We start from the raw sequence: 24,201 nt of genomic DNA on the forward strand, positions 1-24,201 counted from the left end.
CACTCATGGTATTAGGAAGTGCCAAGTGGATGGATCTCGGCTCTCACGGTGGGATGTAGCCACCATGGGTGTTCAGCCGCTTATGCATCACCTACACTGCTTCCTTACACCTCCACAATATTGCTTGTCTCAGCCTCTCCAGCACTGAACTGGTGATGGTGTTAGGAGGCCTCACCCCCTGTTTCTGCCCCCTCCTGCATACATGACTTTGTTTGGGGACAGGTGGAGGCTGTCAGATGGAAACTTTAGGGTAAGGCTGTAACAAAAGTCATGGCAGGCGTGTGACAGAAGGACTGTAGATGTTCAGCCCTACGGGGTTTAAAGTTGGTCAGGGCATCAAGATTCCAGTTTGTTCTTAGAATGGCTAAGGAGCGGGATGGAGTCAGCAGCAATGGAGTGCAGTTGGTGATGGGGGATGAAGACATTTGTCTTCCTGATGTTGAGCTGCATGAAGCTGTGATGCATTGAGGACAGTCTGACAGCATGGAGGCAGTTGTGAAATAAAGAGAAACGATTAGGAATGTTTATTCCTCTTCATTTCATTTATATATCCATAATACAAGTTAAAAATACAGCTGTCTTCCAAAGCGCCAATGGTTTCTACGCAGAAATGTTTTCTGTTAAAGTTGGGGAAAATTTTTAAATGTACAAACAAGACTTTCAATATATTCTTCTATGGGAAGGCTAATTATTAGAATAGATGGTATTTCCACAGTGTGTTGATGAAAATTGATCCTTAGAAATTGGCTATCCGTAAAAAGTAACATGACAAATTCATGGGAGATCCAATCAATATATCTGGCAACTATTATAGAGTTATACCAATGATCATGCTATCCATAAATTATACTTCGTCATCCTCAGTATGACAATTCTCCTCCTGGATGCATAACAGTGATTGGTACAGCTGATAATTGAGATAGCCTACATGTGATTAGAACAGATAGGAATTGTAATTCATGTAGGGATGATTCTTATGAATATAATCATTTCTTTAGAACCATAAACATTGTTTAAAGGAATAAAATTATCAATTCACAAAAATATATGGGGTGTTGGCAGTCTTAGATACCTCATGAGGATTCACACACTCTTACTTCCTTACAGAGTGAAATCTGATATTAGTGGGATGGTAGATTGGAAATTAATAACTTTTATTTAGTGATAATCTGGCCACTAAATCATACTAATTCATACTAATTATCAAAGCAATGTGTTTTGCCAAAGGAATCAGTACAATTCAATTTATAACAAGCTTTACTTTAATAAGGGACAACCAACTGACCAGAAAGGATTTACAGGACTGGGATCGATAAATCACATAACATTTGGTTTCAAACATGTCAGGGTAATGGAATGTTCTTTGTTAGCTAGAGATATATGGATGGCAAAGAAACATTTTCTGATGAAAGTAGGAATCAGAAACTGCTTTATGAAATAATTTAGGGTCGATATCTAAATTATTTTGTCTTAATTACATAATCAAGGAGATACAGAAGGTAATAACATATATTTCATTAATATTTGAATGTAACTTCCAGTGATCTGCAAGGGGTAGTTATAACAGTACAGCACGTTTCGCATCCAAATTTACTGCAGAATTTCAAAATTATTCTTTCTTTTGAATAGGTTTATTTTTGGGATTCAAAAACAGACTGGCAGAGTTGAAAAGGGCCTGAAATTAAACTCTTTTCTGCGGCGAGGAGATTACTATCAGATTATGCTGGTTCCTTTTTTGCCGTTGAGCTTTGTGAGGCAGCAATCTTATTCACAGTAAAATATTCTAAAGTTGACAGATTGTTCAAGCAGTGGCGAGACCTGACTCCAGAGGTACCTGTACCATGCAGTGACATTGGGCTAGAAATGGCGTAGCGCCCCGTTTGGGGCGCTAACTTTTGAATAATCGCAAAAGTATCGCCAGACTAAAATGATTTGCTGCTCCCGGGAACTTCAGCTTTAGCACTCCAAGAGGGAAGTGGGTGCTACCACTTCTCTTAAAGCACTAAAGTATGTGAGAGGGACAGCAGCGGCAGAGCACTGAGCAATGTTCAGTGCAGTGCTGCCGTCTTTAGAGGCTCCTTCTCTCGCTTAAAGGGAAGGGCCAATGATGGGTTGAATCATTTAGTGCTCTCTCTGTGAGGCCACGGGACCTGCACAATGTGCAATACAGCCCCAAGCACTCTGAGAGTGGAGGGCTGAGGAACGGTGCAGAAATCAGCGGGCAAAAGCAATCAGAAGGCAGCAGACTGGTGTGAGTAATAAAGTTTTTCCTACCTGACCACCACTGCCTTTAAATGTCGCTCCCCAGGCGGCCAGCGAGGTGACAATGCCTCCTGCAGCCGCCGTTGTTGACTCCCAACGATGCTGCAGGGGGCGGGACCAAATATCACATCCGGGACCCTAACAGGGCGCTGCGCACCTGATGAGTCGCGATCTACGGGCCGCAAGAGAGCGAGGCGGTAAGTGTTAGCGCCAGCGCAAAACCGCCAGGGAAGTTCACGGGTGTCGGTGAATTCGCCGTGCCCGGTCGGTGGCCCTCAGCACCCCGTTGCCGCCCCTCGCAGGCGCTAACGGGAGGCCCAAAGCAGCCGAATTTCTCCTCCATTGCATTTATTGTTTGGGAAACTTCTGTTAAAAATCTTTTTGGGAGGGGAGCACATATTTGAATTGACCTCATTCCTAATCCTGGAATGTGTTTTTCCAGACTTTTGGTGAGGGCTGAACCTGGCATTAAAAAGCTGCACAAATATGGGACGGTTCATGAACTAATGCTTAGTTTTTCACCACTAAGTTACATCTCTGTGGTTGTGATCACAGAGACATTACAATTCTGGCAGACCTTGAAGTCTGAGTCATTTTGTAGATACCCACAATTGTAAGATGACGAAAAAATACCCAAGTTAAGAAGTACATAAGAGATCCAAAAAAAAGTTTGGAATAAGTTTGGATAAGTGTAACAATTGAGGAGGTGAATTTACAAAGTTTCTCCTGATCATCCACCATAGCTTTGGTGAAAGAACCTTGAAAGGCTGAAAAAAACAAAGTTAGGGTAGACAATCAGGAGAATCCCGATGAGAATTCACCACTCAGGTGTTTTATCATAGAAACTAGTGATGCAGCTATCTAGTGGTTAGAAGTGAAATAGGGAACACTGGCCCCAGACTTCCAGTGCAGAGTCATGCTTGAAGGGAGTGCAGGTTGGAGATAGGACTGCAACTCTACAGAGCCAATTCTTTGACCCAAACTCCCTTCCATCTCAGCTCCCCTCAAGGAGCATGGGGTTGATAAATTTACTCATATCAAATTCAATGCGCAGATATAGTTACTTTTAAAAATATATTACAGCAGGATCAGTAACAAATTCTATTGATTCATGTGAAAGAAAAGAACATGTATTTATATAGCACCCTTTATGACCACAGGATGTTCCAAAGCCCTTCACAGCCAATTTTTGAGGTGCAGTCAGTGTTACAGTGCTCCATCCCACAGCATGCTACCCGCCACCACCTCAGTAAAACCCCAGCCCTGTACATAGCAGAAAAAATCATCAGGCAGCTTAAGAAGAACAAGGCTACAGGAACAGATGGAATCCCCGCTGAGGCACTGAGGTATGGCGGAGAGGCACTGTTGGCGCGAATGCATGACCTCACCTCTCTCATCTGGAGGGAGGAGAGCATGCCAGGAGATCTCAGAGATGCAGTGATTGTAACCATCTTTAAAAAGGGGGACAAGTCCAACTGCGGCAACTACTGAAGAATCTCCGTTATCAAACATTGGGAAAGTCGTCGCTAGAGTCCTCCTCAACCGTCTTCTCCCTGTGGCTGGGGAGTTCCTCCTGGATTTCATCCCCTACAGGGTAAAACGGACATGATTTTTACAGCACGACAGCTGCAAGAAAAATGCAGGGAACAGCATCAGTCCTTATACATGGCCTTCTTCGACCTTACAAAGGCCTTTGACACTGTCAACTGGAGCGTCCTCCTCCGTTTCGGCTGTCCCCAAAAGTTCGTCACCATCCTCCGCCTGCTCCACGACAACATGCAGGCTGTGATCCTTACCAACAGATCCATTACAGACCCAATCCATGTCCGGACCGAGGTCAAACAGCTGCGTCATCACGTCAACCCTCTTCTCAATCTTCCTCGCTGCCATGCTCCACCTCACACTCAACAAGCTCCCTGCTGGAGTGGAACTAAAATACAGAACCAGTGGGAACCTATTCATCCTTCGTCACCTCCAGGCCAGGTCCAAGACCATCCCAACCTCTGTTGTCGAGCTACAATACGCGGACGATGCCTGCGTCTGTGCACATACAGAGGCGGAACACCAAGTCATAGTCGACATAGAAAACATAGAAAACATAGAAAATAGGTGCAGGAGTAGGAGTAGGCCATTCGGCCCTTCTAGCCTGCACCACCATTCAATGAGTTCATGGCTGAACATGCAACTTCAGTACCCCATTCCTGCTTTCTTGCCATACCCCTTGATCCCCCTAGTAGTAAGGACTTCATCTAACTCCCTTTTGAATATATTTAGTGAATTGGCCTCAACAACTTTCTGTGGTAGAGAATTCCACAGGTTCACCACTCTCTGGGTGAAGAAGTTTCTCCTCATCTCGGTCCTAAATGGCTTACCCCTTATCCTTAGACTGTGACCCCTGGTTCTGGACTTCCCCAACATTGGGAACATTCTTCCTGCATCTAACTTGTCTGAACCCATCAGAATTTTAAACGTTTCTATGAGGTCCCCTCTCATTCTTCTGAACTCCAGTGAATACAAGCCCAGTTGATCCAATCTTTCTTGATAGGTCATTCCCACCATTCCGGGAATCAGTCTGGTGAACCTTCGCTGCACTCCCTCAATAGCAAGAATGTCCTTCCTCAAGTTAGGAGACCAATACTGTACACAATACTCCAGGTGTGGCCTCACCAAGGCCCTGTACAACTGTAGCAACACCTCCCTGCCCCTGTACTCAAATCCCCTTGCTATGAAGGCCAACAGGCCATTTGCTTTCTTAACCGCCTGCTGTACCTGCATGCCAACCTTCAATGACTGAGGTACCATGACACCCAGGTCTCGTTGCACCTCCCCTTTTCCTAATCTGTCACCATTCAGATAATAGTCTGTCTCTCTGTTTTTACCACCAAAGTGGATAACCTCACATTTATCCACATTATACTTCATCTGACATATTTACTGAGGCGTACGAAAGCATGGGCCTTACACTAAACATCCATAAGACAAAGTCCTCCACCAACCTATCCCCGCCGCACAGCACTGCCCCTCAGTCATCAAGATCCACGGTGCATTTCCCATACCTCAGGAGCCTCTTATCAACAAGGGCAGACATTGACGACGAGATTCAACACCGCCAGTGCAGCCTTCGACCGCCTGAGGAAGAGAGTGTTCGAAGACCAGGCCCTCAAATCTGCCACCAAGCTCATGATCTACAGGGCTGTAGTAATACCCGCCCTCCTGTATGGTTCAGAGACATGGACCATGTACAGTAGACACCTCAAGTCGCTGGAGAAATACCGCCAATGATCTCCGCAAGATCCTGCAAATCCCCTGGGAGGATAGACGCACCAATGTTAGTGTCCTCAACCAGGCCAACACCCCCAGCATTGAAGCACTGACCACACTTGATCAGCTCCGCTGGGCAGACAACATTGTTCGCATGCCAGACCCGAAACTCCCAAAGCAAGCGCTTTACTCAGAACTCCTTCACGGCAAACGAGCCAAAGGTGGGCAGAGGAAACGTTTCAAGGACACCCTAAAAGCCTCCTTGATGAAGTGCAACATCTCCACTGACACCTGGGAGACCCTGGCCAAAGACCGCCCTAAGTGGGGAAGTGCATCCGGGAGGGTGCTGAGAACCTTGAGTATCATCGCCGAGAGCAAGCAGAAATTGAACACGGAAGGAGCGTGCGGCAAATCAGTTCCACCCACCCTTTCCCTCAACGACTCTCTGTCCCACATGTGACAGGGACTGTGGTTCTCGTATTGGACTGTTCAGTTACCTAAGAACTCATTTTTAGAGTGGAAGCAAGTCTTCCTCGACTCTGAGGGACTGCCTATGATGATGATGTAGACAAATGTGACAGCCAATTTGCACACAGAAAGGTTCCACAAATAACACGATAAATGAAAGGTAAACCATTTTGCTAGTGTTGGTTGAGGAGTAAACGTTGGTCAGTACACCAAGAGAACTCTCCTGCTTTGCTTCAAATAGTGCCATCAGATCTTTTACGTCCACCTGGGAAGGGAGATGGGCAGTCCTGATAATGCCTCATCTGGAAGACTTCTGTTAGTGCAGCACTCCCCAGGTACAGCAAGAGTGTTAGTCTGGATTGTGTGCTTATCTCGAGAGTCGGGCTTGAACCCATGACCTCCTGCCTCCGTGGCAACAGTAGTGAACCAAGGCTCACAACTTAGAGGTAGCAGGGAATTTTATCTTGGGCCACCCTGAGTAAATGAACTGGTAACAGATTGAATATGGCGTGCTGCCCCGTTTACGCTGGTGCTCTGGCTGCCGCCATCCTTGTAAGTGCTTTCCATTGGGTGGCTGAGTGTCCATCTTTTTCAGGCAGTAGGTCCTTTTAATATGTAAATAGGACCCTGATTGCAATTTTGGCGGGCGCTGCAGCAGATGAGCAGCATGGATTCATGAAGGGGAAATCATGTTTAACTAACTTACTGGAATTCTTTGAGGATATAACGAGCATGGTGGATAGAGGTATACCGATGGATGTGATGTATTTAGATTTCCAAAAGGCATTCGATAAGGTGCCACACAAAAGGTTACTGCAGAAGATAAAGGTAAGCGGAGTCAGAGGAAATGTATTAGCATGGATAGAGAATTGGCTGGCTAACAGAAAGCAGAGAGTCGGGATAAATGAGTCCTTTTAGGGTTGGAAATTGGTGGCCCAAGATAAAATTCCCTTAACCATTTAGATAGGTTAAGCGAATGGGCTAAAGTTTGGCAGATGGAATACAATGTCGGAAAGTGTGAGGTCATCCACCTTGGAAAAAAAAAACAATAAAAGGGAATATTATTTGAATGGGGATAAATTATAACATGCTGCGGTGCAGAGGGACCTGGGGGTCCTTGTGCATGAATCCCAAAAAGTTAGTTTGCAGGTGCAGCAGGTAATCAGGAAGGCGAATGGAATGTTGGCCTTCATTGCGAGAGGGATGGAGTACAAAAGCAGGGAGGTCCTGCTGCAACTGTACAGGGTATTGGTGAGGCCGCACCTGGAGTACTGCGTGCAGTTTTGGTCACCTTACTTAAGGAAGGATATACTAGCTTTGGAGGGGGTTCAGAGACGATTCACTAGGCTGATTCTGGAGATGAGTGGGTTACCTTATGATTGAGTAGACTGGGGTTCAGAAGGATGAGAGGTGATCTTATAGAAACATTTAAAATAATGAATGGGATAGACAAGATAAAGGCAGAGAGGTTGTTTCCACTGGTCGGGGAGACTAGAACTAGGGGGCACAGCCTCAAAATACAGGGGAGCCAATTTAAAACCGAGTTGAGAAGGAATTTCTTCTCCCAAAGGGTTGTGAATCTGTGGAATTCTCTGCCCAAGGAAGCAGTTGAGGCTAGCTCATTGAATGTATTCAAATCACAGATAGATAGATTTTTAACCAATAAGGGAATTAAGGGTTACGGGGAGCGGGCAGGTAAGTGGAGCAGAGTCCACGGCCAGATCAGCCATGATCTTGTTGAATGGCGGAGCAGGCTTGAGGGGCTAGATGGCCTACTCCTGTTCCTAATTCTTCTGTTCTTATGTTCTTATGAAGCTCCTCCAGGCTCCACAAGATGACCACTGCCAGCCCGGGCTCCCCTTTCTGTGATTGCTCTCCCTCCCTGGGCCTATCTTTCCGCTGGTCAGGTCAACCTCCGGGGTGCCCATTTGGCACCTACAGCTCACTGGCAGCATAACACTAAGGTCTGGTCATCTACCGGTCGGCTGTCCGATAGATACATTTCAGTGCTTTCTTGCACCAAGCTGGGTTAGCACCAAGTTGCTAAAACAAATGTAGCCACAAGTAGAAGCAGATGTTAAGCCAAGTTATAAGGAAATGATCATGCAAAACTCTAATAAAAGCAACTTTAAGCGTGGTACTTACAAAAGAGCTTCAATTATTTGTGCTCCCATTGGGCCCAAGTTTCCACAAGAAAAAAAACGGGCGCCCCTCCGAGCTGGGCGCCCATTTCTCGCGCCTAAAACGGCGTCTAAAAAAATTCTCGGTATTCTCCACCTACTTATAGGTCCTCTGGCCCTCGGCGCAGCCAGCACGAGCTGTGGGGGGCGGCGGAGCCAGGTCCCTACGCTGAAAACAGTGCCGGGACCTCTGCACATGCGCGCTACAGTCGGCACGCAAGTGCAGTAGCTCCAGGCGCCGAACTGTGTGGGAGGGGCCCGAAGCACGCAGCCCCTAGCCCTGGCTGAATGGCCTCACTGGGGCTGCGTGAATAAGGCTCCTCCCACGGCCAGCTCCTGCTCCCCGCCCCCCCCCCCCCCGACCGGACCCGACACCCGCTCCCCCCTGCCTCCGGACCAGACCCGACCCGACACCCGCTCCCCCCCCCCCCCGCCGACCAGACCTGACCAGACACCTGCTCCCCCCCACTCTCTCCCTCCCTCTCTCTCTCTCCCTCCCCCTCTCTCTCTCTCCCTCCCTCCCCCTCTCTCTCTCTCTCTCCCTCCCTCCCCCTCTCTCTCTCTCTCTCTCCCTCCCTCCCCCTCTCTCTCTCTCTCTCTCCCTCCCTCCCTCTCTCTCTCTCTCTCCCCCTCCCTCCCGCTCAGCGACATGAATGGCTTTCTCCCTCCCTCTCTCGCTCAGCGGCACGAACGGCTGCAGAATTCTCCCTGGCTGAAGCACTTTCACACAGGTAGGAAGATGGTTTATTTAATCTTTTCTTGGGTTATAAATGTTTATTCAGGTTGGATTTATTTGTATAATATTTGTAGAAGTATAAATAAGGATTTATTGTCGAATTTAATGAGTTCCCTTCCCCCCCACCTCGTTCTGGACGCCTAATTTGTAACCTGCGCCTGATTTTTGAATGTGTAGAACAGGTTTTTTCAGTTCTACAAAAATCTTCATTGGCTCCATTCTACTTTAGTTTGGAGTACATTTTCATTGTGGAAACTTTCAAATCAGGAGTCAGTGGCCGGACACGCCCCCTTTTGAAGAAAAAATTCTGTTCTAAAGTAGAACTGTTCTACCTGACTAGAACTGCAGGAAAAAAAATGTGGAGAATTGCGATTTCTAAAATAGTCCGTTCTCCACCAGTTGCTCCTAAAAATCAGGTGCGAATCATGTGGAAACTTGGGCCCATTATCTGTGTTCGCATTTATCCATGTAAATTTTCACAAATTATGGTATGGCAACAGAATCAAAGGGGAGATGAGGAGAATTTTTTTACATGAATTACTGTGACCTGAAAGGGTGGTGGAAGCAAATTCAATAGTAAAGGGAATTGATATATAGGAATAATTTGTCGGGTTATGGGGAAAGAGCAGGGGGATTGGGACTAGTTGGATAGCTCTTTCAAAGAGCCAGCATAGGCACGATGGGTTGAGTAGCCTCCTGTGCTGTATGATTCTCTGACCATCCTGTGGAGTCAGGGCTATTGGTACAGAAGTGTTTCTCCTTCACTCTTTCAGTGCACATATACACTCACAAAAGAAGCTCTTTCTGTGATACAAATGTGTTCTGTTACAATCATGTTCAGAGCTTCTATCCACAAACTTCAGCTTTTCAACTTCAAAATAACTGGGAATTTTGGTACTGAGTAAAATTCACAAAGACAACAGTTCTCCAAAAGGTCAGTTATGCCTGCCTCAAATCCCGATAATGTCTCTGTCAACAGTTTTACTTTACAACCGACCTTAATAACTTATAAATGACTTGAGGATATTAGCAGTCCAGTGCTTATTACCTTTGCCTGGCATTCTTTTGTCTACTTTTTTAACAGAGGCATTAACCTGTTTATTCAAATAGGTTAACACCTCTTATAAAATAGCAGATGAATGTATAAAGTGTTTGTTCACTAATGTAGGTCAATAGTAATTCTAGGCCATGGTCTTTGTTACTTACAAGAGAAATTGCTTAAAGGTAGATGGGACGAATCCATTGCACCATGGAAAACATCAATTCATGGGCATTCCTACATTGTTATTAATAAACTAAAGTCACAACTATTTGCCAATTTTGATTATCCACAAGAGCGGGTAACCCTCCAGAATGACAGAGAACAAAAGGATCCACTATAATCGATAAGAATCGTTTTGAGTTTTATTAAGTTCTACCTTAAAGCAGTTCTATTTTCTGAACTTAGAATGAATCAACAACAACTTGTATTTATATAGCGTCTTTAATGTAATGAAACGTCCCAAGGTGCTGCACAGCAGTAGTTTGAGACAAAAAATTTGACACCGAGCCACATAAGGTGAAATTAGGGCAGGAATTAAAAGCTTGGTCAAAGAGGTAGGTTTTAAGGAACGTCTTGAAGGAGGGAAGAGAGGTAGAGAGGCGGAGAGGTTTAGGTGGGGAATTCCAGAGCTTAGGCAACAGAAAGCACGTAAACCAATGGTTGAGCGATTGTAATCAGGGAGGCTCAAGAGGACAAAATTAGAGAAGTGCAGACATCTCGGGGGGAGGGGGGGGGGGGGGCTGAAGGAGATTACAGAGATAGCGAGGGGCAAGGCCATGGAGGGATTTGAAAACAAGGATGAGAATTTTGAAATCGAGGCATTGCTTAACCAGGAGCCAATGTAGAGGTCTGCGGGATTTGGTGCGAGTTAGGACATGGGCAGCCGAGTTTTGGATAACCTCTAGATTACGTAGGGTAGAATGTAGGAGGCTAACCAGGAGTGTGTTGGAATAGTCAAGTCTAGAGGTAACAAAGACATGGATGAGGGTTTCAGCAGTGGATGAGCTCAGGCAAGGGCGGAGACGGGTGACGTCACGGAGGTGGAAATAGGCGGTCTTAGTTATGCTGCGGATATGTGGTCTGAAGCTCATTTCAGGGTCAAATATGAAACCAAGGTTGCGAACAGTCTGGTTCAGCCTCAGACAGAAGTTGGGGAGAGGAATAGAGTCAATGGCTAGGGAACGGGGTTTGTGCCGGGAACCAAAAACAATGGCTTCGGTCTTCCCAATCTTCAATTGGAGAAAATTTCTGCTCATTCAGAACTGGGTGTCGAACAAGCAGTCTGACAATTTAGAGACCGAGGAGGAGTCAAGAGAAGTGGGAGTGAGGTAGAGCTGGATGTCATCAGCGTACATGTGGAAAGTGACGCTGTATTTTTGGATGATGTCACCAAGGGACAACTTGTCGATGAGAAATAGGAGGAGACCAAGGATAGATCCTTGGGGGGACACCAGGGGTAACGATGCGGGAAGAGAAGCCATTGCAGGTGATTCTCTGGCTTCGATTAGATAGATAAGAATGGAACCAGACGAATGCAGTCCCACCCAACTGGACAACAGTGGAGAGGCATTGGAGAAGGATAGAGTGGTCAACCGTGGCAAAGGCTGCAGACAAGTCAACAATCAAGTTGTAATATAGTTGTGTTCTTCCCAGTTCCAAAATGTTCATATTTCTCTAATACACCCTTATGTTAAAAGTTTTGTCTATTCTATTTTCAGCAGTAAGGTTGCTGCACGAATGTGCATTTTATCATTTTACAGACATTCAATATTGAAACAAAGACCGCTTAACATCTCTCTCTCTCTCTCTAACACTACACTGATATAAATATATGGATAATTAAAATGTTCACATGTTTATCGTAGTACCCACAAAAATTAACTCTTAAACTGCTGGCAGGTCCATGGAAATTCAAGTATCTCTGAGATGATCATTATTTTAAGCTCAGCTCACATATAGTGGCACTGAAACAAACATCACCATTACAGTAATAAATCAACTCAATTCAACTATAAAATTTCTTATTCTAAAGTTTAATCCTGTGCTATATAAATAAATGCTTAAAGAGCAATCTTAAATGAAAGTAAAGATTTTAAATATTTATACATTGTCTTCCTGTTTATTCTTTTCCATCTTTATTAATTTAACTTTACTTTCTTCTATGTACTCTAAACATTTCAACCTTTTTTGGGTAAACTAACTTTAATGCATGTTTATTGCTTTTTTGGCCATGTAAAAAAGAATTAGTTTCCTTTTGCAGTACCATTCAAAGTGTATGTGATAACCCGGTAGTTATAGTACTAGACTAACAACCCAGCTGTCATGAGGTTGAATTCAACTATGGCCAGTTGTGAAACTGAATTCAATAAAATCTGGTAACTCAGAGTATGGTAGTGTAGTGGTTATGTTACTGGACTAGCAATCTAAAGACCTAAACCAATAATCCCATGAACCTGAGTTCAAATGTCACTATGGCAGTTTGAGAATTTTAACTTTAGTTAAAAAAGAAAACCGGAAATAAAAAGCTTGTATTAGTAAAAGTGAATGAGGCGGCTGAATTGCCGTAAGAACCCAACTAGTTCACTATATCCTTTAGGGAAGGAAAATTGCCGTAATTACCCGGTCTGGCCAATATATGACTCCAGGCCCACACCAATGTGGTTGACTCTTAACTGCCCTCTGAAGTGGCCTACCCACTTAGTTGTATCAAATCGCTATAAAGGATAACAAGAAGTCCCACCACCACCTTCTCAGGGCAACTAGGGATGGGCAACTTATCTCGCCAACATCGCCCAAATCTTGAGAATGAATGAAAGAAAAAAGGCGGTCGTGACAGGAAAATAATCATGCAAGCTTCCAGATTGTTGTAAAAACCCATTAAAGTCCATCATGAAAGGGAGTCTGCTACTCCTACATAGAAATACATTGGAGTTACAACACAGAAACAGGCCATTTGTCCCACTTAGTCTGTGTTGCTCTGTACCCTCCATGTGAGCAAATAGTTCTAATCGCATTTACCTACCTGGTTTCCATATCCCTTCGTCCATCTATCCAATCTAATGTTGACATAGTTTCTGGCATGAATCATGGAAGTGAATTCCACATCTTCACAACACTGCCCTGTTTCTCCTGCCCTCTATTCTAAATCTCTTACATTTAATCTCTAATCTATGAATCCTTGTTCTTGACCCCCTCAACTATTGGAAGAATTCTATTTCTGTCTACCCAGTTTCATCCTTGCATAATTTTAAACACCTCTTATCATATTGTCCTTCAATCTGCAAAGTTGAAGACTCAGAAAATCACATGGACTTAACAGCAACCCAGGTATCATATCATAAGAATAAACCAATCTCAGCCCAGTCAATTTTGCAAAGTATGCCTCACTAACATCTATGATCTGGTGCACAAGCTGGGAAGCTGTCCAACAAACTATTTAAGCAACATCCCAACATAGTCATAGTCACGGGATCATATCTATTAGGCAATATCCCAGACTCCTCCATCACCATCTAAGTCTCCTCTGATATTTAGTGCAAAATTATAGTCAATTCTGTGCTACAAACTCACAGCCACTAGGACCTGACTTGAGATTTCCATTAGTCTGAGCAGGTGAAAGGACACTTTGACAGTGCTTCATTAAAAGACTAAGCTTGAAGCTGAGTTGATAATTCTGCTCGCTGTTCTAGGAAAATAAGTTATCGAACTTACCTTTCACTGTGAAATCTGAATTCCACCAACTGCACAGATTGAATTCCACTAGAAATCTAGCAAAAGTTAAAAAGGAACTTTGTTAGGATATTTATAACAATTACATCATTAAGTCCTTCTTTTAATAGTCTGCTCTGGCTGGATTTCAAAAACTATCAAGACCAATTTGCCACTTTTCTTATTAACATACTGCAGTGTAGCAATAGGATATGTTGAAACACATATTTGTCATTTTTAGTGCTCTCTTCAAAATATATTTTGTTTAAAAAGTTTATAAACTGGCTAATCCAGTTAGCTTAATTATGAAGTGTGTTATTCTGTTCAAATAATTGCACCAATATCAATTGAGTATTCCCCATATATTATGAGTCCCCAAACTAATGACACTAAATGTTCTAAATCATCAGAGATGGCTTGTTATTAGCAAAGGCATATTTACTTCTGGAAAATGTGAGCAGATACAAGAAAAATATAGTTACAGTGCTGGGAGGAAAATGCAATACCCGAAAAGCTTCTTACAATGGTCATCCCTGGGATAAACTCAGATGTCTTTGCAGGAAAGATGTTGCCAAATGTAAGTTCAATGTTGAATCAATTATTACTGAAACAAATGTTCAGTGGTCACTGCAAGTGAATGGTCTCCCTGTACTTTAATCTTAAGAACAATATTTGCTATAAGCTTGAACCTGACATGGTGAATGAACACACTGCAGTCTTCTTACCTGTGGTAAGTGCAGGAAGTGCGTATATGTTGGCAGAAAACAACTAATGTTACTAATTTTCAACAAAAGTCCTTAAATACTGATCATCAACATAAAATGGAGTGTTAAATACTGCTAAAGAAAGATTGAATGCTAATCTAAAGCAAGTATCCTTATAGAGGCCTTTAAAATCCATATCTGTCAAAATTTATCATCTTAAACCTACAATTTTCAAACAGGGTGCCTAGACAACCTGTCTCTAGTGTGCTTTTAATAATGATTTTAAATACGTCTAGCTTCACCTTAGTAAGTGCACGGTGAGACACTGAAAAATAGACTACAGGTATTAGCCATGAACAACTATTGGGAGTAATAATGCTCAGGACAGACTGAGAAAGTGTGCGTTATGATAATTATATTTAGATCGACAGCTTTGTCAGTACTGCTGAGTTTCTTTTTCACACCTAGCTGAAGAAGGCATAGGACAGCTAACCAAATAAACTGATGCATGCCCATCTGAAGAGCAACAATGAGTGCCAATTTCTGCAGATATCCTTCGGCTGCTATGTGCAGAGTGCAATGTGCACCCAGCAGGCCCAAATTGCACAGCAAATTGCACCTCACTGTGAGTTGTACTGAGCTGAGTAAAAAAAAACATCCAGTGACTGCATTCTTGGCTGCAAATGCAGAGCTCCAGTCCTGGGTAGCGCTTATCTGTAATGTTGGGAGAGAGTGTGCAAACATCTCTCCTAACAGATTCTATAAAATTATGTAAGCAGAGCCAACGGGGCACAAAAGACTGCCTGGACATTTATAATAACAAAGTGATTATCTGCACGAACATTCTTGTGTCCTTCTGTGCATGTGCGTGGCAGACCCCACCCCTTTTTGCACATGTGCGCTCGATCTAGTCGCGCAAGCGCAGTACGATATATGTGGAACGGGGCCTGAACCACGTTGTCGAGCCTGGAGCTGCTGCCATTGCTGCTCGAGCCTGAGCCCACTCCTGGGTCTTTTGAGTTATCCTTCAAAGATCAATGACTATGCTAAAGGAGCCTCCAGGACTTTTGTCTAGAATATCGCTGTGATTATCTATATGAACATTTTCACGGCCTTCTGAGAGAGAGAGAGGAAATCAGAGGTGTGAGAGAGTGTGAGGCAGAGAGAGAGAGAGAGTGGGGCAGCGAGAGAGAGAGTGGAGCAGAGAGAGAGAGAAAGAGTGGGGCAGAGAGAGAGTGGAGCAGAGAGAGAGAGAGAGAGGGAGAGAGTGTGGCAGAGAGAGAGTGTGGCAGAGAGAGAGAGTGGGGCAGAGAGAGAGTGGGGCAGAGAGAGTGGGGCAGAGAGAGAGAGAGAGAGTGTGTGTGGGGCAGAGAGAGAGAGAGAGAGTGTGTGTGGGGCAGAGAGAGAGAGTGTGGAGGGGCATAGAGAGTGGAGCACAGAGAGGGAGGAAGAGAGTGGGGGAGAGAGAGCGAGAGAAAGAGAAGGGCAGAGAGAGAGAGAGTGAAGCAGAGAGAGAGGAGAGAGGGCAGAGAGAATGGGGAAGAGACAGAGTGTGGGCAGAGAGAGAGACAGAGTGTGGAGGGGCACAGAGAGAGAGTGGAGCACAGAGAGAGAGGAAGAGAGTGGGGGAGAGAGAGTGAGGGGAGAGAGAGAGAGGCAGTGGGGCAGAGAGAGAGAGTGGGGCAGAGAGAGAGAGAGTGTGATATAGAGAGAGAGTGGGGCAGAGAGAGAAAGAGAGAAAGAGAGTGGGGCAGAGAAGGAGAGAGAGGGGAGAGAGAGAGAGAGAGCGAGTGGGGCAGGGAAGGAGAGAGAGAGAGAGTCGGGCAGAGAGTGGGGTCGAGAGAGAGAGAGTGGGGCAGAGAGAGTGAGGCAGAGAGAGAGTGGGGCAGAGAGAAAGAGAGAGGGGGAGAGAGAGAGTGGGGCAGCGAGAGAGAGAGTGGGACAGAGAGAGTGGGGCAGAGAGAGAGAGTGGGGCAGAGAAGGAGAGAGAGGGAAAGAGAGAGTGGGGCAGAGAGAGTGAGGAGCAGAGAGAGAGTGGGGCAGAGAGAGTGGGAAGAGAGAGAGTGGGGGAGAGAGAGAGTGGAGGGAGAGAGAGTGGGGGTGGAGAGACAGAGGGAAGAGCACAGAGAGAGAGTGAGAGAGAGGCAGAGACAGAGTGGGGCAGAGAGAGCGAGGGGGTGGGGAAAGAGGATCGGAGAGGAGGTGATTGGAGGGCAGGAACTCGTGGGGGAGGGGGATAGGGGAGGTGGTAAAGAAGACAGAGAGCACAGTGGGGATGGCGGAAGAACAAAATCCAAGTCTAAGGGGGGGGGGGCGTTGAGAGCGAGAATGTGATCCAGATGGCAAGACGGATCATGGTCTTCCAACCCCATCCCTTTTACAGTCGCTCTCAACCCCCCCCCCCCCCCTTAGACTTAGATTATGTTCTTCCGCCAACTCTACTGTGCTCTTTACCACCCCCCCTCCATTGAGTTCCTAACCTCCTCTCCCCTCCCCTCCGATCCCTTCACTCTCTGCCTCCTCCCAGTCTTCTCCCTCTCCTCCCCCTACACCTGGTCGATTGTTCAGAAAGTTCGGTGAATGTGTGACAAGTGACATCATTGGACTGGATGAAATCCAGAAGTCACGATACTCTCACTATTCACTTCCCAAGAAACCTGTTAACAATCCATGACCCATTCGTTGGGAAGGAACTTAGGCAGGGAGAGAAGGTCTGGAACCCCAGGCTGGGGGGGAGGGGGGTCGGGGTCAGGAACTTGGGTGGGGTGGGAGAAGGTCAGGCATTCGGGCTGGGTGGAGGAGGTCAGGAACTTGGGCGGTGGTAGCTGGAAACGTTTTTGGGGGCGGGGGTGGGAGAAGGTTTTAACCCATGAGAGTGAGCCCTGTCTGTTCCAAGTGAGCTTTTATCTGTCTGGAGTCAGCAGTCAGAATGTCTCAAATTACACTTTGCAAAAAGAAATTGCTGGGTGTGTCGTATCCTCCAAAGGAACCAATCAGCAATCAGGACTTGACATCAAGGGGGCCCAATCAGAGCTTTAGGTGTTGCAAATTAATGCATCATTATAATAATTCATCGTTTAGCACCGGACTAGTCTTATACTTTAATAAACCCAAAGGTGTGATACTATCTGCTAGATAGGGGCTCATACCTCCTGGCTTCAGGGCACTCAACAGTCAGATTTGACTTCTGAGTTTCATTACTGTTCTGCCATTGGAAACCATTTTGAATCAATGAGAAAGAAGTAATATTATGGCAGCCTTATGATCTTCTGCTTCCTGAATAGGAATGACAGAGCAAGACCCAGATTGAATATATTAAAGTAAAACTATTGTGTTCCTAACACAGACGAGACTGCACACGGGGAGGTTAAAGTAACAGTGACCTCAGTCTTTAATAAGACACTCCAGAGTGAGGAACAGGCCTTAGGGGCTGGCTTATATACCGTGCTCCCAAGGGCTGCTGGGATCCCTTGGGACTTCAGGGGATGAGCTCCCTGGTGGCGGAACATGGGAGTGCATGCTTTGCAGATACACAGCATCACTCCCCCCACAAAGTCAAAGTGAAAACTATTTACAAGGTGAGGCGGTCGGGAGTCTTTCTTTCCCTGGTGGACTGCCTCGGTACAAATGTATGTTCCGGTGTGTTGGCTGTGCCCTCGCTGGGCTGGCGTGTTGTTGGCCCTGCAGCGCTGCTGGGTGAGCCTGGCCTTGCTGGGCTGTTGGGCGTGATGGGTTCGATTTCCTGGTCCGGCGTGGTGTTGTTGATCCTTTGGGTGTGTGTTGTGGCCTTGAAAAAGGTGGTGTCTGCTGTGGGTTGTTCAGGGGAGTCTGTGAACCGCAGCCTCGTTTGGTCCAAGTGCTTTCAGCAAATTTGTCCATTGCCTAGTTTGACTACAAACACCCTACTCCCTTCTTTAGCTATCACCGTACTTGCGATCCACTTGGGATCATGTCCATAGTTTAGCACATACACAGGGTAATTCAGATCAATTTCCCGTGACACAGTGGCGCGACCATCGTTTACATTTTGTTGCTGCCGCCTGCTCTCTACCTGATCATGCAGGGGGTGAACCAGCGAGAGTCTGGTTTTAAGTGTCTTTTTCATGAGTAGCTCAGACGGGGCACCCCTGTGAGTGAGTGGGGTCTCGTGGGGTAGCTGAGCAGTACTCAGGACAGGCGGGTTTGGAGTGAGCCTTCTGTTACTCGTTAAGGCTCTGTTTGATGGTTTGTACTGCTCGCTCTGCCTGCCCATTGGAGGCTGGTTTAAACGGGGCCGAGGTGACATGTTTGATCCCATTGCGGGTCATGAATTCCTTAAATTCGGCACTGGTGAAACATGGCCCGTTGTCACTGACCAGTATGTCAGGCAGGCTGTTGGTGGCAAACATGGCCCTCAGGCTTTCAATGGTGGTGGTGGCGGTGCTTCCCGACATTATTTCACATTCAATCCATTTTGAAAAAGCATCCACCACCACCAGGAACATTTTACCGAGAAACGGGCCCGCATAGTCGACATGGATCCTCAACCATGGTCTGGAGGGCCAGGACCACAAACTTAGTGGTGCCTCTCTGGGCGCGTTGCTCAACTGAGCACATACGCTGCATTGCCGTACACAGGACTCTAAGTCAGAGTCGATACCGGGCCGCCACACGTGGGATCTGGCTATCGCTTTCATCATTACTATACCCGGGTGTGTGCTGTGGAGATCCGAGATGAACGTCTCCCTGCCCTTTTTTGGTAGCACTACGCGGTTACCCTACAACAAGCAGTCTGCCTGAATGGACAGCTCGTCCTTTCGCCGCTGGAACGGCTTGATTGGCTCTTGCATTTCAACAGGGATGCTGGCCCAGCTCCCATGCAGTACACAGTTTTTTACGAGGGACAGCAGAGGATCTTGACTGGTCCAAGTCCTAATCTGGCGGGCCGTGACAGGTGATTTATCATTTTCAAACACTTCCATCACCATCAACATGTTTGCGGGCTGCGCCATTTCCACCCCCGCGGTGGGCAATGGTAGCCGACTGAGAACATCCGCACAGTTCTCAGTGCCTGGCCTATGGTGGATGGTATAGTTATACGCTGATAGCGCAAGTGCCCACCTTTGTATGCGGGCTGAGGCATTAGTATTTATCCCCTTGTTTTCAGCGAACAGGGATGTGAGGGGCTTGTGATCGGTTTCCAGCTCAAATTTGAGGCCAAACAGGTACTGATGCATTTTCTTTACCCCAAACACACATGCTCATGCCTCTTTCTCAATCATGCTGTAGGCCCTCTTGGCCTTAGACAAGCTCCTGGAAGCATAGGCGACAGGTTGCAACTTCCCCGCAACGTTAGCTTGTTGTAATACACACCCGACTCCGTACGACGACGCATCACATGCTGGCACAAGTCTTTTACACGGGTTATACAATACAAGCAGCTTGTTGGAGTATAAAATGTTTCTGGCTTTCTCAAAAGCAATTTCTTGGTTTTTCCCCCATACCCAGTTCTCACCTTTGCGCAATAACACATGTAGGGGCTCTAAAAGGGTGCTTAACCCCGGTAGGAAGTTACCAAAATAGTTGAGGAGTCCCAGGAACGACCGCAGCTCCGTGACATTCTGTGGCCTGGGCGCATTCCTGATAGCCTCTGTCTTGGCGTCTGTGGGCCGAATGCCATCCGCCGCGATCTTTCTCCCCAAAAACTCCACTTCTGTTGCCATGAAGACGCATTTCGACCTCTTCAGCTGCAGCCCTACGCGATCCAGTCGCTGGAGGACCTCCTCCAGGTTTTGTAGGTGCTCGCGGTGTCCCGACCCGTGACCAATATGTCATTCTGAAAGACCACCGTGTGTGGTACCGACTTGAGTAGGCTCTCCATGTTTCTCTGGAAGATCGCTGCAGCCGACCGAATTCCAAACGGGCATCTGTTGTCAATGAACAGTCCCTTGTGTGTGTTGATGCAGGTGAGGCCCTTCAAAGACCCCTCCAGCTCCTGCGTCATGTAGGCCGAAGTCAGGTCATGCTTGGTGAACGTCTTGCCTCCTGCCAACGTCGCAAATAGGTCGTCTGCCTTAGGTAGTGGGTATTGGTCCTGTAGCGAGAAACGATTAATAGTTACTTTATAATCGCCGCAAATCCTGACCGTGCCATCACTTTTGAGTACTGGAACAATCGGGCTGGCCCACTGGGGAGATGATGCCTCGCGTTGCAGTCTGTCCAGCTCGATTTCCATTCTCTCCCTCATCATGTGAGGTACCGCTCATGCCTTGTGGTGAATGGGTCGTGCCTCTGGGACCAAGTGGATCCGCATCTTCGCCCCGGAAAAGTTTCCAATGCCTGGCTCAAAAAGGGAAGGAAATTTGTTTAGAACCTGGGTACATGAGGCCTCATTGACATGTGATCGCGCTCGGATGTTATCCCAGTTCCAGTGGATTTTGCCCAGCCAACTCCTTCCAAGCAGTGTGGGGCCATCGCCTGGGACAATCCAGAGTGGCAGTTCGTGCACCGTGCCCTCACAGGTGACCTTGACCATGGCGCTGCCCAGGACAGTAATAAGCTCTTTGGTGTACGTTCTCAGTTTCGTGTGGATGGGGCTCAGGGCTGGTCTGAATGCCTTGCTGCACCACAGTCTCTCAAACATCTTTTTACTCATGATGGATTGGCTAGCGCCAGTGTTCAGTTCCATGGCTATGGGTAAGCCATTCAATTTTACGTTTAGCATTATAGATGGATATTTCGTCAAAAATATGTGCACCCCGTGTACTTCAGCATCTGCCTCCTCTCTCTGATGCTCGAAATTGCTTTGATCCACCATGCACCGATCTTCCTCTGCCACGTGGTGGTTAGCAGGTTTTGCAGAGCTTGTAGCTTGTTTGCAAGCTCGTTGGAGGTGCCCCATTGTTCCACAGCTCTTGCAAACATACCCTTTGAAGCAGCATGAATAGGCTGAATGGAAGCCTCCACAATGCCAACAAGGTGTGAATTGCCTTGCATTCATCCTTTGTTGGAGACTCTGAGTCATCTGAGTCACCTGAGGCCTGCTGGCAGTTGTAGACTTGTGGGTTCTGTCCTGTACATTTCTGCTCGAAACACAGTTCCAGTTAATTTATGAACATTGCTAGCACTTGTGTGCTGAGAGATTTGTTTGGTGTTATCACTGGTGGACATAAATGCCTTTGCTATCGCAATGGCCTTACTGAGGGTCGGTCTCTCTACAGTCAAAAGTTTTCGTAGGATGGTCTCGTGGCCAATGCCCTGTACAAAAAAGTCTCTGAGCATTTGCTCCAGGTAGCCATCAAACTCACATTGTCCTGCAAGTCGCCTTAGCTTGGCGACGTAGCTCGCCACTTCCTAACCTTCAGATCGCTGGCACATATAGAACCGATACCTCGCCATCAGCACGCTCTCCCTCGGGTTAAGATGCTCCCGAAACAGTGTACACAGCTCTTCATACGACTTATCTGTGGGTTTCACTGGAGCCAGAAGATTCTTCATGAGGCTGTAGGTCGAAGCTCGCTGATTGTGAGGAAGACCGTTCTCCTTTTTGCAGCGCTTCCTTCTCCGTCCAGCTCGTTGGCTACAAAGTACTGGTCTAGCCGTTCGACATAGGCTTCCCAGTCCTCACCCTCCGAGAACTTCTCCAGGATGCCCACAGTTTGCTGCATCTTTGTGTTGGATTCGTATTCTCGTCGGCAGTTATTGTGTTCCTAACACAGATGAGACTGCACACAGGGAGGTTAAAGTAACAGTGACCTCAGTCTTTAATAAGACATTCCAGAGTGAGGAACAGACCTTAGGGGCCGGCTTATATACAGTGCTCCCAAGGGATGCTGGGATCCCTTGGGACTTCAGGGGATGAGCTCCCTGGTGGCGGAACATGGGAGTGCATGCTTTACAGATACACAACAAAAACAAAACTCAATTTTAAAATTTGATGCTCCAAAAATTTAGACCCAAATGAAATCCTCTACCCAATGGTCTGAAATTTGCGAAGATATTTGGAGAGAATTCCAGCTTGTAGCAATGCATTTTTTTAATCATATGAGTGATGATCTTTTGGCTTCTTTCTGCTTTCAGCCCAACTCAATTGTGGGCAGGTTTTCCAATACAAATAATCCAAGGTGGGAAACATTAGTTAAAGCACTTGATTGCAAAAGCAATTTTGCCAACTCAGTACTTTAGATAATATATCCACCTGGGATCATTTTAGTTGGGAAACCTGCCCACAATGAAGTCAGCTGGTTAAGAGAAAATGGCAAAATGTAATTGTCCATGTGGTTAAAAAAATGCTGTTATGATCAAATTTTTTTTTAATACAGCTGCGTGCCATTTACAATATTAGACAAATAATAATGTAGATAAGTAAATTACATGAAATTTATTATTTTGACAATAGAACAAGGTCTCATTTAAGATGCAATCTATTTGAATTGCATTAAACTGAAATGGGTTCAATCAGATTGTTCTTAACCTCCTGTGACAATGTTGCCTAATCTTCTGTTGGAGCAGGCTGTTGGAGTCCTTTGTTGTCTGTGCACATGACACATAATTTCCTCATTTAGTGCAAAGCAAAACCCGCTCTCAACAGCAAGATTATAAGCATGCTGCAATAATTCCACAACTTTGGCTGGCTCACACTGTAAATTAAAATATTAATGACATCGCAACTGGGGATTAGTTATATCTCTCGGTTCAGGATAGTGTAGTGCGTCACAGCACAAATCCCTCAACAATCAAATTTCCAATGAGTCATTACATTAAAATGCCGCAGACAGAGACAACCTTTTAAGGACAAAAGAGTCGTATTGAACCTGGGAAATATAATGAACAAGTTCCTTCATTGTATTTTACACACTACCTGTATATTGATTGAATGTCTCAGTGGTTAGAATCATGGAATGATACAGGACAGAAGAGGCCATTCGGCCCATGCTAATGTAAATTGTGGGATTGATTATGACTGAACTTATCTCCACATACCTGCAAACAATTACACCCAAGATGCTGGGAAAAGCAGCAATGGCACTGAATTGTTGGCCCTGATATTTAGGAGGAGACGGGGAGGGAGCGGGGCACGTTTGCAGAGAGGAAACCCAAAAATGGCAGGAACGTGGAGAAATATAACAGCTGGATCTCATTATAATTTTTTGACTCTGTTTCCCGCCCGGCAGCTGCCAGATTGAGAGGCTGACGGGCTGACCGGCAAGAAAGCCAGCTGTAAAAAGCTGCAGTCGTGTACTGTTGGGGGCGGTCCCTGGCAACTGGGAAACATTGCGGGATGATGGGGCTGTCAGACCGAGAATCAGGAAGGAGGGGCAAGCGGGAGAGACTGCTGGGTTGGCGGGAGTAGGTCGGCTGATCGCGGCAGAAGATTTGCTTGAGGGGACAGGAGGAGCACTCCTGCTCTTCCTGGCCCATAAGTAGTGCTCTAAAAAGCACTTACTTGCTTGATCAGGATGCTCCCGGCTCCCTGTGTTTTCCAAAACATGGGAAAACAGGCGTTCAATTTAAATGGCTGGCAAAATCTGAGAAACGGAGCCTCATTACTTACTATAATCTGTCTTGGACGCCCTGAAATCCGCTGCAGTTAAAACGGAAGTAGGCACGTTAATGGTGGGTTGAGGTCGGGTTTTGCATATTTGCCGATATAGCCACTTCCCTGACCTCACCCACCCACTGAGCGGGGAGGGGGCACTTCAAACTTCCCCTGATATCGCCAACTGTTGCTTCACACATCTGTGGATGTGGATGAGCTTGCACTCCCTTTACAGCAGTGCATTTGCTATACATCTTGAATGCGGGCGCACATTATGCACAAGTGATGTGGGTCTTCAGTTATGTGGAGAGACTAGAGAAGCT

The 24,201-nt window shown here is 46.2% G+C and overlaps 1 protein-coding gene across 1 annotated transcript in view; it reads right to left on the bottom strand.

Moving 5' to 3' along the window:
• cacna2d3a (calcium channel, voltage-dependent, alpha 2/delta subunit 3a) overlaps nucleotides 1-24,201 on the bottom strand; it is a 1,147,786-nt gene that overhangs the window by 101,545 nt on the left and 1,022,040 nt on the right. The window contains exon 33 of the mRNA XM_070894764.1: nucleotides 13,661-13,716. Within this exon, the coding sequence (XP_070750865.1) occupies nucleotides 13,661-13,716 (56 nt within the window). The remainder of the gene's footprint in view (nucleotides 1-13,660; nucleotides 13,717-24,201) is intronic.

This window comes from Pristiophorus japonicus, chromosome 12 (genome assembly GCF_044704955.1).
Source record: "Pristiophorus japonicus isolate sPriJap1 chromosome 12, sPriJap1.hap1, whole genome shotgun sequence".
Lineage (NCBI taxonomy): Eukaryota > Metazoa > Chordata > Chondrichthyes > Pristiophoridae > Pristiophorus > Pristiophorus japonicus.